Consider the following 14,493-nt stretch of genomic DNA (forward strand, 5'->3'; position numbering starts at 1 on the left):
TTGATCGTTGATTCTAATTTCTTGAAGCATTATTATGTAGGTAGTTTGCCCGTCCATGTATCATCCACGCTTTGATACCATCGGTTTTTAAGTTGCCTTATGATTTCAAATGTTTTCATCATGAGATGTACGATTGTGGTTTTAAGAATAATATACAATGTAAACAATCAGTAAATGCCTCGACCTCGAGTATTCGTGGGCTCTTGAGAATGGCGGTAGCCTACCCATGACCATGGCAACCATCCACGCAAACAAGATACCGGTTGTTAGGCTGCTTCATCCTGTTCAACTGTTTGATACGAAGACTCCCAGGTGGTTTTGCTTAGAGATATGGCCGTAAAAACTCGTGGATATTTGTATTAAGATGGCAGAAGAGGCAAAAGAAATAAATGACTCCTCTCAATTGACATCTGTTGGCATGGTAGAGGATCCCGAAACAGTTGCTCAAACCGAGAAAGTCGAAGGTAAAGATGAAGTAGAAGAGATGGTTCCTGAATCCCATGGTAGTGATGTTGAAGAGATGGGTAAGTATGATACGGTGTGTTTGAAGTATAGTCATAACGCTGCCACCATACATGAAAATAAAGTCGATGGAAGTAAAATGCGCTGTAATGAATTAATTATGTGAACACTATACAGTTATAGTGAAACAGTAGATTAAAATTGATTTTTATGTAAATTTGTTCATTTCTCATTAGTCTTAGATACACCATCATTCACATAAGTAGTGTTTCGTGTAGATTCCACGATCTGTATTCTTTCGGATTTCCAAGAGTATCCCTAAGTAATCAATGTATCTGTCTAGAATTTTGAATGTATTGCTATTTCACTCAATTTTTATGACCTTAGCCGTGTATGATGCCGGACAGAAGATCTGGCATAAAATTGCCATTTTCATATTACAGCAACATAGGTCAAAGCATCTTTAGATTAACTCCTCGAGTAATATGGGAGAGTGTTCTGTCATAATTAGTGTATAATTGATGGTTAGTGAAATTTTTAGGTGTAAAAATACTAACTCTATGAAACGTGTATTCTTATTTTGTGAATAACCACTTAGTTGGCAAGCCTAAATTTTGGGTGAATGCATTCATCAAAGCTTTATTATGTTATAGATGTATAGTGATAACTTTTACGGGGTCACCCGAAATGCACAAATTGTGCAAAAGATCTACAGGAAAAATCGTTCGCCTTGACCAGGAAGCTTTATTAATTCTAATGGCAGAGATAACCTTAATGGATGATTAAAATAGATAACAAATCTGTGATCATGTTGGTAATTTTTACTCCAATTGCTCTGTTATGCTTTTCTCCTTCTTTTGAGTCTTTTATCATTGATAGTAATCATCTTGAGATACTTCTGTTAACCTTTTCCCTTCGCAGGCCGTGTTTTCACGGCTTGAATTTTCTGATGCTAAAGGGCGAAGGCTGTGTTTCCACGGCTTGAATTTTTCGATGCAAAAGGACGAAGGCCATGTTTTCACAGTTTTGTGGTTAAGTATGCCCAGTGGGTCCCTAAGCATGAGAGGTCCGACCCTTTCTTATTGTCTGTGTGGGGATTATCTCGGCCCATTCCAGCACTTAGTGTCCCACTCAAGGAAGGTGCTCATGGTCACTTATTTGTTTATAAGTTAGAATAACTAAAAATGTACATGTTGCATTTATTGAAAATCAATGCCAAGAATTACATTCTGGATGTTCTCCTGATCGGTTCCAAATTTTAAACGGAACTCTAGCATTCATATGAACGGAGTTCATCATCACCTTGAACAAATTTTGGAGATGCTAAGGTTTGATGTTTAATTGTTATTTTTGAACCTTACTTGAAAATTTATAGGAGCGATATTGTAATGATTTATGTCTAAAGATATACGTTACTTTGTTAGCCATATTCTAAGTGTACATTTGTGGTGAAATTTAGTTAAATATCCGATTTAACTCCTATGAAAAAAAGCCCTCGTAATGTAATAAAATATGATTCTCTCAGTTCTTTGTCGTGAGCCAAAATTACAGTGACTATTTTTAATAACCTCTTATCAACCTTTGAATACAAACGTATTATAAATGAATTTCGCTATAAATGCTAATTAATGCATATCCTAAAAATTTGTAAATTAACTGTACAAATAATGAATGTTTTACGTAGGCACATGTTGTGAGAAGCATTCCATACCATTGCAGGAAAGAGAACTGCTCTACCCAGGTATTTACTTTCACATCTTGGTTCTCTGGTCAGGTTACACTAAGGTGGTCTGCCCTGTGAACCTCACAGGCTTAGTTCGGGACACATTAGCGCATTAATGTTTTCTTGGAAAAATATATTACCCTCAAACTGGCACATCCAAGAGTAGATTGGTGAAAGTAGCCTCCTACTGAAATATGTGGAAGAAAATAACCTCACTCTTCTGGAATAGCTCATTTTCTTTTCAAAATTGTCTTGGGCGTGTATTCAAATGTAGCCGTTAACGTTCTGTTTGCATTCCGCTACCTAAATAAGGGATGGTTTCTGTAGAAACATGCTGTGCAACTGGACTATGACTGGAAAGAGAACTGCTCTACCCAGGTGATTACTGAAAACCCTAAAAGTAACCGTAGAAATTTGTTTAAAGGTTCTAGAGGCATTGCAAAATAAAAGGTATACGTTGATGAACTAACATTTGCTGCAATGGTAACTATTAAAAAAATAAAAATCGCACTTGTAACAATAAACTGACCGCATGAAGAAGTACGCCGTGATGGCATGCCTTTGGGAATAGGGTCGAGGATTATATTTGCCCAGTTGCCGAGGAAAGGGTCCGGCACCCCACTATGCAAGGTCATTAAGTGGAAGAATCAACTACCCGGACAATTCCTTGCTGAGAAACAACTCCGTACAGGATGAAAAAGAAATGCTCAAAGCCTTCGTACAGCCAAAACCATCTTTCTGTGAAGGAACCCGGCGCGAAAGGGTTACAGAGAAGGATATTAGTATGTGTTACCTTGTATATTATCTAGGGATTCTGTATTCAGTAGAAAAAATTTGCTTTGTGCTTACAAACAACTGGACCATGAAAGTGGGCATACACGCAAGTGGGCTGATGCAGCTCTCCTCTTCTAATACTTATGCCTCGCAAGTGCTGAATGGGTGTGAATTCAACACACCTCTCAACCCGACCACGTCAGATTGCTTACAAATTTGGTGTATTCAATGGCACTGGTAAGTGATGGAAAAATACCAATTTGTAGAGGTATATGATGATTTTGACAAAAGTTACAGGTCCGCAAATGTTGTAAATTTGTCGAAATTTCAGCGTCTCTCTAAAGGTAAATGACTATATTTCCGGTTCTATTCAAGGTAGAAAAATGAAACTTATGTTTTTGGAAAGGTAATATGTAGGGCTTTACATTGATATACAACATGGCCCATTTACAATAATTTCAATACTCGAGGTCATTGACCTTGACATTTGACCTTGAATATCTCAAAACGCCCCCTTTAATTTTTTAAATAAAAATACATGTTATTGCTCATACATTTCTCTACACGCACACGAAATATCAAGATGACACACTTAAGGCATCATGCCCAAAAAATTATTTGTCTACGGAACTACACAAGCGAAATGCAAAAAGTACCACTTAAATATGAAATGCCCATTGTTGAATGGTATAGGTCGTGGCTATATCATTGCAGTGTTACAGAAAACAATATGATGGGTAGCTTCGATGAAAATTACAGTTGAAATTGGTAAAAACCAGGGGTGGTTTCAAAGAGGGGCTAATCCCCCTAGGGGCCTCAAAATGTTGCTTCAGCTTGGCCATGTCTTCATCGTGATGGGAAGTCTGTGTAAAGTTGAAGATACATGAAGGACTACTTTGCTACACTGAAACAACTCTTGTGCTGTCAATATATGGTTATCAAAAGGTCTCTTGAAGCTTGCAAGTGAGGCTAGTCTTTTTAAAGTCCCTTCAACCCCATCAATAGGTCCTTTGCCATGAGCTGTTCTAAGAAAATGCCATTCTGTTGTGACATCAAAGCCTTCCTGATGGTAGCTTAGATTGATGACATTTTTTCTGTTTTTGTATTGGGCAGCACATCCATCCGAAAAATAACAAATGTGGTGTGGAGTTAAAAAGTGGCATTTCAGGGAATTGATGAAATTGCACTGGAAACAATACACACATACAATATCATGATGAAGGCAGTCAGATATTTTACATATGACACATATTGTATTTTATTAGATGTAATGTCTCTATAGTAAGCCACGAATGGATGAATTGTGGCCTGTGAGTTATTCCAGTAAAATGCTTGAACTTCATCTTGAATGACGAAGGAGTAGTTCTCTGCAAAATCACAAACCACAAGATATTCATTCACTTTGAGTTCTTCTTTCGTAGTTTTAGAGAATTGTGACTGCTGTTGTGTTATGAATGAGTGTGGTATTATATGCTTTAAACTGGATGAAAATGCTTGTAGGAAATCATCCGTTGATTTTGTTAAAGTCTCTAAAACTGCCCTGCCAGTGGTTAACCAGCACTTATACTCTTCATCTATGCCAAGAGTAGACCCATACAAACAGTATGGGTTCCACTAGCACCCACAAAAACACAGTGCTTTGGCCGCAATTCACAAAATTTGGAGATTCCAATTTATAAATCTGGATATGTTTCCTTGAAATATCTGTACATTTCCTTAAGATTGTGCAACACTAGCTGCTTCTGCTTATGCACTGTAACTCCATTTTCTTTCACCGACACATAGTCCTTTTTTCCTTGCATCATACGGCTCATGTTATAGTCACAGTAAAAGTCATGTACGCATTGAACTGTTTTCTCACATAATGTCTTACCTGGCTTTGGATTTGGTGTTACTAAAATACCATGTTCTGCCACTAATTGTTTGGCTCTGCGTACCATGTAATCTGAGGCAAAAAATTCTCTCATGGTTTTCCTAACACTCCAGCTCTTTGGAAGGACAGTCAGAATCTTTGCCTTGTCACATACACTGTCTGAACTATGAAACTTATCTTTGAGCTGGGCTATGATTTCACTTTCTGCACACTCTTCCTTTTCAGGTTGCTCCAAATAAGTATGCTCCGAAACTGAGGCTACCTTTTTCAATTTTTCTTTTGGGTAATTTTTCTAATTTTGAAGTCTTTTTTTCACAGGAGATTCACCTAATCACTGAAGGCTACTATTTAAATAATCCAGCGCAATAGCAGGTGCTATTTCATCGTCACTTACATCTTCTTTGGAAGTCCCTGGCATAGCAGAGGCTACTTCAGCATGTTCTGCTAACTTCTGTGATAATTTTTTTCGGCATTCACTGCAAATTTTCCCACCTATCATTACATTAGGTGATTCATTCACCAAGCCAGGAGAGTTAGGATTCAGCAACTCAGTTAAGTCATTTTGTATACACAAGACTATAAGGAAGAAACAGTAAAGTAACTTTTTTTTAGTGAAGTGGCAATAGATGTTTAATTGATCTAAAATTCCATTTATGTATTTTGTTGGATACCCTCATTCTGTGTTCTTTTGAGGAAAGGTTCATGATTATTATCAGCCCTAAAATTTTCACACCGTTACGGAACAATATGCTCTTTTCCTCGACCATTATCTTAAAATAGGAGGGATGATTGTTAATACAGGCATCCCCCGAGTTACGTAAGAGATGCGTTCCGGCAGACTATGCGTAAGTCGAAATTTACGTAAGTCGAACCTTTGCGTTGGTGCTTCAGAGATTGCTGTATAACAAGTTGTATCGTAAAGAAATGAGCGCAACCACATACGCCACCACATCCATCGCTAGAACTGCAAATTTTCACGTTGATTGCTGACTTGGGATTTATAAGCGATTTTTCTACAGAAATTAATGAAATTTCCTTCGAGGAATGACAAAAATGGGTCACTTTGTTATTTTTAGCACGTAAAAAACTATAACTATTCGATATTTTTTCTACCATAGGTTGTACGAGCGAATATCTACTTCTTCGCGCTCGCATTCGAAAATTAACGTAATCATTTGAAATACGGTTATCGCTTACGTAAGTACGGATTTACGTAAGTCGAGACATACGTAACTCGGGGGATGCCTGTACAGATAAGGAAAATTAGAGGACCCAAAAAAGACCCGTGGGGAACACCTTCAGTGACTCCTAGAGGTATAGATGTTGCATAGGTACCTATAGTCAAAGAATATATATCTCACTGATTGAGATCTACTGGTTAGGAAGGATTTTATCTACCAACTTGCTATGCCAGAGATGCCATATCTGTCAAGTTTAGAAAGTAAGATCTAATGATCCATAGAATCAAAAGCTTTATTAAGGTCATAGAAGATTCCAGAGTTAGAATTGTGTTAGTCAAGTTCACTAATGACATTATGAATGAACTTAGCCTTGGCAATTTCGAATGATCAATTTTTCATGAAACCAAATTGTTTTTTGAGATATTATCAAATTTAGATTAAAATGATTAGATTCTGTTATAGATGACTTGCTCAAAAACTTGAAAATACTGATAGAAATTGGTCTGTATTTATTCATGTCCTAGGGGTCACAGTTCTTGGTAATCAGCACAACTCTGGCTATTTTTATTTTCTCAGGAAAAATATCCAGTGACAGTGACTCATTAACTAAATATCTCAGGCCTCCCGGCAGAAGTGGTTGAAATGGCCAAAGTTTGACGGAGTCAATTGATTTTGTTGTTACTAGTAGCTTATAGTGAGGCTGCATCGTATTTTTTTACACCTGTTATTATGATTGATGGACATGAGCACCAGTTAAAGGCCATAAAAATTCTCTTTTAGATTAATTAAACATTTAAATATGTATTGTACGAAAGATCAATGGAGAAAAAAATCATCCGCCTTGACCGGGATCCGGATTTTGAATCTTTCTGGATCTTTCGCTCTATTTGTGCATTGCGGGTGACTCCCGTATAAGTTTTCACCGTGGCTAGTCCCAGTATACTTTAAAAACTAAATATGTATTGTATTATACAATGTCTTAAACCCATGCTCCACACGCAGTGGTTTACAATTTTCCTGTGAGTTGGAATTGGAAGTTATCCTAGCAGCTCTTTTCTGTAAAATAGTACCTCTTTTGCGGTGGTACAGCACTCACATTGGTTACCCCGTACCAATAATAGGGGCCTGCATGACTTTGATGGTAAACTGCCGTAAATGATTTTGTGAATATGCCTAGCATATATTTCTATATACATATATGTATCCTGGTGCTGTGGCATAATTATATCCTTGTTAGATTATAAGCATTAGTTTGGCATCCCCAATGCAGAGCAAAGCTTCAGTGACGAACGGCTGTCTTCACACTTCACGAATGTTTTTTTAGATTCTGTGAGGCCCTAAGGGTTGATGAAATCTTCTCGGGAAATCAGCCGGGTGATGATGACCATTGCTGCCAACGTTTCGATGGCCTTCTCTGCCATCGTCTTCAGGGCGAAACGTTGGCAGCAATGGCCATCATCACCCGGCTGATTTCCCGAGAAGATTTCATCAACAGCATTCGCCGGGAAAGAACCAAATCCTGCCCTAAGGGTTTATCTTTCTCAATCTCTTGCATGTACTGGGCTAGTTGTCATTAGCTACAACTTAAGATGATGGGTTAAAAGTAGTTGGGTGGGCCAAGATCAACATTAGGTTGATTCATTCATGAAGGAACTGCGTGGCAGTTTTTCCTCATTTGAGGGGGGGAGGTCAATCCCTGATCCCCCTTCCCCTTACATATGTGCACACACCTGTTCTCTTGACCTAGGTAGTGGTTTGTGGAACACAAAATAAAACTCAAGTGGGCCATGTGCTATGGATTTATCATTGAAGCTCATGTCACTAAGTGACTACATTTAAGGAGGTTGTTGAATGTTTAGCCTCACCTCTAGATACCAAACAGAGTGTAACAATCTAAGCAGGTAATCCCTCCATTGGCATGACTACTGTGGGTGACTTGGCAAAATCTGCAAAGGGTGCAAAAATAATAGCCTTGAAAATCCAAACATTCCATGTAGTATGAAATGTAAAATTTAATCTCAGAAACCCAAGGCAAGAAATTGGCCAAAGCTATTTCTTGTAAATTATAGATTTTTACTTTGTATTAATTTGGATATTGCTTCATTATCATTCATGTAGGAGACTAAATTTATGCTGCTTATGAGCACTCTTGGAATCCTTGCAAAAAAAACCCTAAACTAACCTAAGAATGGCTCGTCATTGTTCCTACCCATATGTAATTGGCAAATTTATATCTCAAGGGAAAGAGTACACTGAAGAAGATGCTCCCTCCAGGGAGCAAGAAGGCATGCTCTCAGTCATCCAAGAGGCAAACGAAGGAGACGATGGAGTCTTGCAGGTGGTTACAACACTGCTCCAGGGAGAAGGGGAAAGTGAATCTAACAAAGATGCACAAAATGAGGAAAAAGCAGAAGAAGTAGTTGCGGAAGGCAGGTCAGAACCACTTCAGCCAGAGGGTGAAAGCAATGAAGCTGATGCTATGGAGTCTGGTGATGGCACTGAAGCCCCTGGAGTTCCACCTTTGGACAGTGAAGCTGTGGAAGTTGTGGATGAGTCTAATCTACCGGAGACTATGAGAACAGAAGAGGAATTGATAACAGGCAGGGAAGGTGACGAAGTGGCTAGTGTCATTGCTGATGATGACCAAAGGGAGCCGTCCCAACAATCCCGGTCTGATGACGTTGATGAGGAAGAGAAGTCGGAGGAAACAAAAGGATCACAAGAATCCCTCAGCTCTCAGCCGTCACTGCAAGGTGAAGAATTATCGGAGGATGAAGTATCCGAGGATCATCAAGACGCAGTTGTGCCTAATAGAAATGAAATGGTGGAGCTCTGTAAAAATCTTTTGATTGAAAGGAAGCAGCTGAGGAAAAAAAATTTACTATTCCAAAAAATGCTTTCTGACTATTTTAAGAAGAAAAAGGTAACTAATGTTGTGGTTCTATCATTGTATTCTATTTTCTACTGTTTAGCTCTTATAAATCTCTGAGTCACCCATCTCTCAGACCAATTTCTGTCCTCCAAATCAATGTTTTTATAATTTTGTTTTGTTTTAGTGAAGTCAGTAAAAAAGGTGAAAGTAGTGATTTGATGAACTTCTTAGATCAGCATGATTTTATGAGTACATATTTCTCTAATTAAATACATTGCCCCAGGCAGAGGGTACATACCATGAAGGAGAGACAAATTACATTGGCCCTGGACAAGCTGAGTTGCACTATCGGAAGAAGTTACTGGTTTTTGATGACATCCGAACTCAATTTTTGGATAAAAAAAACAAAATTGAAAACGAGTCTCAACAGCTAATAAATGAAAAGAATTCTACCCAAGAGGAAGCTGTGATGGCATTGGAATCATTGCTGAAACAGGAAGAGACTCTTGGTCAAGGGCTAATTAACAGCCAGACTGGGAAAACTTTATCTGACAAGGTAAATACATACATATTTAGAATATAATCACGTTTGGTAGTTACAGAAATTAAAATGAATACATACATAATTATTACTTATTCATGGTACTTAAGTATCTTCAGTCAACTGAATTTAACACTATGACTGTGGCAAGCTCTGTCTTTTGGTTCCATTAATAGTGCCTAAAAGTGAGGGACATCTTTGACTAAAAGGCCCAGAAAAAGTTTGGCCAAATAATAATTAATGTCTTTTGAGCAACGTTTACAATTTTTATATGAAATTCTACGACAAATATTAACCACGACTTACACTGCGATTCCAGTATAAACATCTGCATGGAAATTGTTGCTGCATTAAATGCTTTAATATTGACGGCAGAGCTTTGTTCAAACTTTGACAATTCTCAGAATAAAGTAAGGAATTCAATTCGAAGTTGCAATTTACGATCAAGCAACAATTATCCATATAGCCAATTCATATAATCAAAGCATGATTGACCGTGAACCAATGCCACTGTTAGGGTTATAAACCCTGAAAGGAGGGAGACTAACTACCCTTGGAGTCCGAGATAATACGGAGGCTGTGCTTGGAAGGGTCGAAAAAGGTTGGTGCTGTGAGAGTGTGATTATCCGCGACACCCCTCTTCACGAATGTCCTGTAAAAATGCTCTGTGCAGAGGGGAAGGAAGAATCTCTCGGGGCTCAGTACAGCAGTCACACTAAGGCGAGAACTTCACCGTCTCGAAAGGGTTAAATTACATAATTGCCATTTACAACCCCTTTGTTTCAAAGTTACAACTTTTCTAGGGGTGTATTTTAGACCCCATGTGACACGTGTCAACACATCAACATCACAAAAAATTTTCACAAGTATTTTCGCTTCCAAATAAATCAATCGGAAGGGGAACCTTTTCCGTTGGCTGTTTCTTTCTTTTGAAGTGTGATTTGACAAATGAATCCCTCTAGGCTGTAATTGTAGTCCTTAATTCTAATTTTAAAAATTCCTATGCCTATCCATTCAGCAAAATATCTCTATTATTTATTCATAGCTGTTGGAACCTAGAATCATGCTAAGGGATGATCTAAGAGGATATTCTCCAGATAGCTCTGAGGGGTATTTTTCTTCATTGTTCAAGCATAGTCCATATCCTCAGTATCTGTAGCAGCTCCGTACCTAATTTAAGTAAATGCTCTGTTACACACTCTGATCATTTGTAACTGTCTTTAGAGAAATACACAGCTTTAGTTTGTATTTTATTAAGTTTGCAGATTAAGTATATTGTGGCGAATCCCATATGCTCCCCTTATGTTCAAGGGTGGTGTGGCAGATTTTTCATATTAAAGCTTCCCACCCAACTAGCTTGATGAATCCTAGCTCCTTCAGGACTTGACCACAAATACGTACATAATACATACATATTTCTTTTGTGTGTCCTCAATGATAGCTTTGAAGTGAGTGTAATTACTTAAATTGAATTCATCTGGAGATGAAGCCATAGAGACTTAGCTTAAGCTGTAGCCAGAAATTTGTTAAGAGCTCGGTCATATGAATGGAAAGGGTGACGCCACTCGTATCATCATGATTCCATCCCAAGAAATTTTTAATCCGATTGGCTGCAGACCTTTTCTGGGGGATCTAGGCAAAAGTTAGTATATTATATTCTACCCTGGGGCTGTATCTATATGTCCAGGAGATGCTGTGTGATGATGAGACATGTGGTACATATCATGGTGCTTCATCCCCAGGTCACGCTTCGGTTGATCAACCGGCAGGGGCAGTTGGCCAAGCAATTGAGCGAAGCTATGCTGCAGTACATCAAGATCAGAGACCGTGTGAATGAGGCGGAGGCCGCTCTCAAGGCTCTCGAGGACTTGGGTGAGGGGTTGCATTTGTTTGACTATGAGCGACTCCAAGTTGAGAAGAAGTCGTTGCATGATAAGATTGAAGAGAGAGACAGTGAATTGAGTCGTTTGAGGGAAAAAATTGCAACATTAATCATCACAATGACCCATATGGATGAGAAAGCCTCAGGCACCACTCAGCTGGTTCTGGAGACTCGTAAGCAACTGCAGAGATCTCTGGGTAAATTAAGGAAGGTAAGACTTTTTGAATGACTATCATCATTCATTAAACTCTCTTGTTCCTAAAATATGTACCTTTACCCTTCCTTGTACATCTCAATTTTGTACCTTTTTTTGATTGAGCTTTCCACAACCCTTTCATGCTGTAGCCCAGTTGGGGAAATGCTTTTCTTACTGGAGGTGTAGAATCGGGCAGATATGCCCATTAGGGTGCATTGAAAAGGGCAAATGTTGCAAATCATTTCTTGAGGGGTGCCATTCTATCTCTATGGCTATGATTGGGTTTTATGCTAATGTTTTTTTCTTGGGTTGAAGCTTTCCACTCTGATAAAGCAAAAATTGGGTTTTCATGCCAATTTTCAGTCATTATTGATTTCCTAAGTGTTTTCCTTCTATAATAATATAATATCAATTTTTTTCTTCTCCTGGGATATTGAAAAGTGTTAAAAAATAAATGTGTGCCACTAAATAGTTATCAAATAAAAGGAGCACAATTAGTATTTAAGGACTATGTAGATGTCTTTTTTAGCGTTTACATAGTTTGATTTTCCTAAATCTTAAAAAAATTATTTATTCTTCATAATTTAGTCTGCTTCATCTCTATATCTTTAATCATGTTTAATCAAGCTTTCTCAGCTTATTACTTTCATTAAAATTTGGGACAGTTGGACCAAAGTGGCCAAACACCGCGCTACGTAAAACTTCCATTCCACTCACAACTAACAAAAGGGGTAGAGAAGATTTTTAAAACAGTCAACACCAAACACGCATTTAGTAACAACAGCAACAAACTCAAACATCTACTGGGGAATACTAAAGACAAAATTGACACATATAACAAATCCGGAATTTATCAAATTGCTTGTTCATCTTGTGATAGTCTTTACATCATTGGTCATACACGTAGAAATATTAAGACCAGGTTCAAAGAACACATGGCCCATTTCAGATACAACAGGCCAGAAAAATCTAGCATGGCTTAACATTTAATTGATACTGGACATGAAACATCAGACAGCCATCTTAAATTACTCAAACAAACACCTAACCACTTATCTACTCTAGACGCCTATGAAAGTCTCTTTATATACAAAAACAACAGCGATCATGGACCTATCCCTCACAGTTCCCTTTTTTCCATCTCTGGACATGAGATTTTCAACAGTTAAATTTTAAATTTGAATGTTTACCAATTTCAGCGCCCGTTAAAAATTCCCTCAAGTCTCCTCACTCCCTTCCCACATTCCTACCCTCCCCTCCTCTCCCTATTCCCTCCCCCCCCCCTCTCCCTCACCTCAACCCCCCTCTCCTCCGTTACGACACCAGCCAATCACTTCACCTCCCTCCCCCGTTCCCCTCTAACCCTTATAGTCATAGGTTCCCCTCGTATGTTTTAACACCAATTCTCTTTTAATCCTCCCTCATTGGCCCCTTAATCTTCAGCCCTCCCCATTCTCTTTCCTATTTATATTTTTGATTATCCTCCTATTCCCTCCACTATCAGCCTTGTGTTGTACAAGTGCATTTGGTTCTTCTTTGAGCATGCTGAAGAGGGCTACTTTGTAACCGAAATATGTATACGTGTGTTTTCCGCATCCCCTTGCTGATCCCCGACAACGCTCTCTTGGAGCAATATTTTTTCTCCCGGAAAATTGAAGCCATCTGTAGGTGATTGAACAGGCCCATCCTTTGAAGATAGCCGGTTTTTTGTGGAGCGAGAATCCTTAGTGGAGGTCCCTACAACCCCCACAAAGGATCTTGTTGTGTATGTTTGTTGTGAGTGAATGTGTGTGTGTTTTGGGCTTTCCAGTTGAGAGGCTGGTGTTTGGTCCCTGCAGTGAATTTCTCCCTCTTCCCGCTCACCAACGCAGTGACAATTTTGACTTGCAAGGGGGCAAATCTAGGGGGGGCACAGGGGCACATGCCCCCCCAGATCCTTAAAAATATGCAAGATTTTCAATATGGTCCCACTAACATTGCGTTCATTTTGTATTACGAGGTATCTTTGTGCCCCCCCAGAACAAAATCCTGGATACGGCCTTGCTTGTGCCCCCCCAGAAAGAAATCCTGGATCCGCCCCTGATCTCTGCTGTAGAAAGTGTAGAATATCATCTAGCACTAGCAGATGATTGGGTTAGAGTTAATGGCTTTCTACTAAACAGGGAAAAACAAAAAAGCTTACCTGTAGCCTGAAGCCTACTAAGTTACCTACCTGGGTTTTACCTTGACATTAAACGTAGCTGGAGCTATCGCATCACTGAAGTAAACAAAAAGCTATCCAAAGCTCTCTTTATTTTAAGAAAGCTAAGCTTGATAATCCCTTCTGATTTCATGTGATGTATGTATATATTTTGCTTATTTTTAACAGTCATTTAGACTATGGTCTGGAAATATTGGGGAATGTGATCTTGATTTCTTCCCTAAAAAAATGTGAAACTCATAATAGGAGGGAACACTCAAAATTAAAAATTGGTTTTCATTATTTAAAACCAACAAGATATGAATGAAAAACACACACGCCAAATTTTAGAGCTCAAATTCGATTTTTAACCGAGATAAGTAGCTTTGAAAGTCCGCTAGGAGCTTCGGCCACGCCCACGGCGCGAAACGTATTTCCATTGGCTGACGCCGCGTGACGTGTGAACTGCATGAGTGTGGCGAGAGTAATGCTTGAAGAAGCCGTAAACACACTGCGTTCGTGGAAATAGTGGCCAAAAGTTTATCATCGTGGCGAAACACAATGTTAATTTTGTTCTGGCAGATACCAGAAGTGTACTGACATTATTAACAAGGACTCGGGACAATTTTTCGTCTCAAAAAGAATTATTTCATTGAAATGAAACTTCTTAAGATGAAATGTTTACACTTTTGAAAGAGACAGTAATCACGGCAATTACCGTGGATGTTTTAATTTGTGGACTCACCATCATAAAATCCTTTACTTATTACTGGTTTTTAGTTTCTGGATGTAAATTGTGAAATAAATGAA

At 38.6% G+C, this 14,493-nt stretch overlaps 1 protein-coding gene across 4 annotated transcripts in view; it reads left to right on the forward strand.

Moving 5' to 3' along the window:
* Positions 1-340: 340 nt before the first annotated feature.
* LOC124173509 (coiled-coil domain-containing protein 96-like) overlaps positions 341-14,493 on the forward strand; it is a 63,444-nt gene continuing 49,291 nt past the window's right edge. For all 4 annotated transcript variants that reach the window (XM_046552963.1, XM_046552960.1, XM_046552968.1 and 1 more), the window contains exons 1-4: positions 341-524; positions 8,254-8,936; positions 9,169-9,441; positions 11,169-11,519. In XM_046552963.1, the coding sequence (XP_046408919.1) occupies positions 365-524; positions 8,254-8,936; positions 9,169-9,441; positions 11,169-11,519 (1,467 nt within the window). In that variant the 5' untranslated portion in view covers positions 341-364. The remainder of the gene's footprint in view (positions 525-8,253; positions 8,937-9,168; positions 9,442-11,168; positions 11,520-14,493) is intronic.

Source organism: Ischnura elegans, chromosome 1, assembly GCF_921293095.1.
Source record: "Ischnura elegans chromosome 1, ioIscEleg1.1, whole genome shotgun sequence".
In the NCBI taxonomy this organism is placed as follows: domain Eukaryota; kingdom Metazoa; phylum Arthropoda; class Insecta; order Odonata; family Coenagrionidae; genus Ischnura; species Ischnura elegans.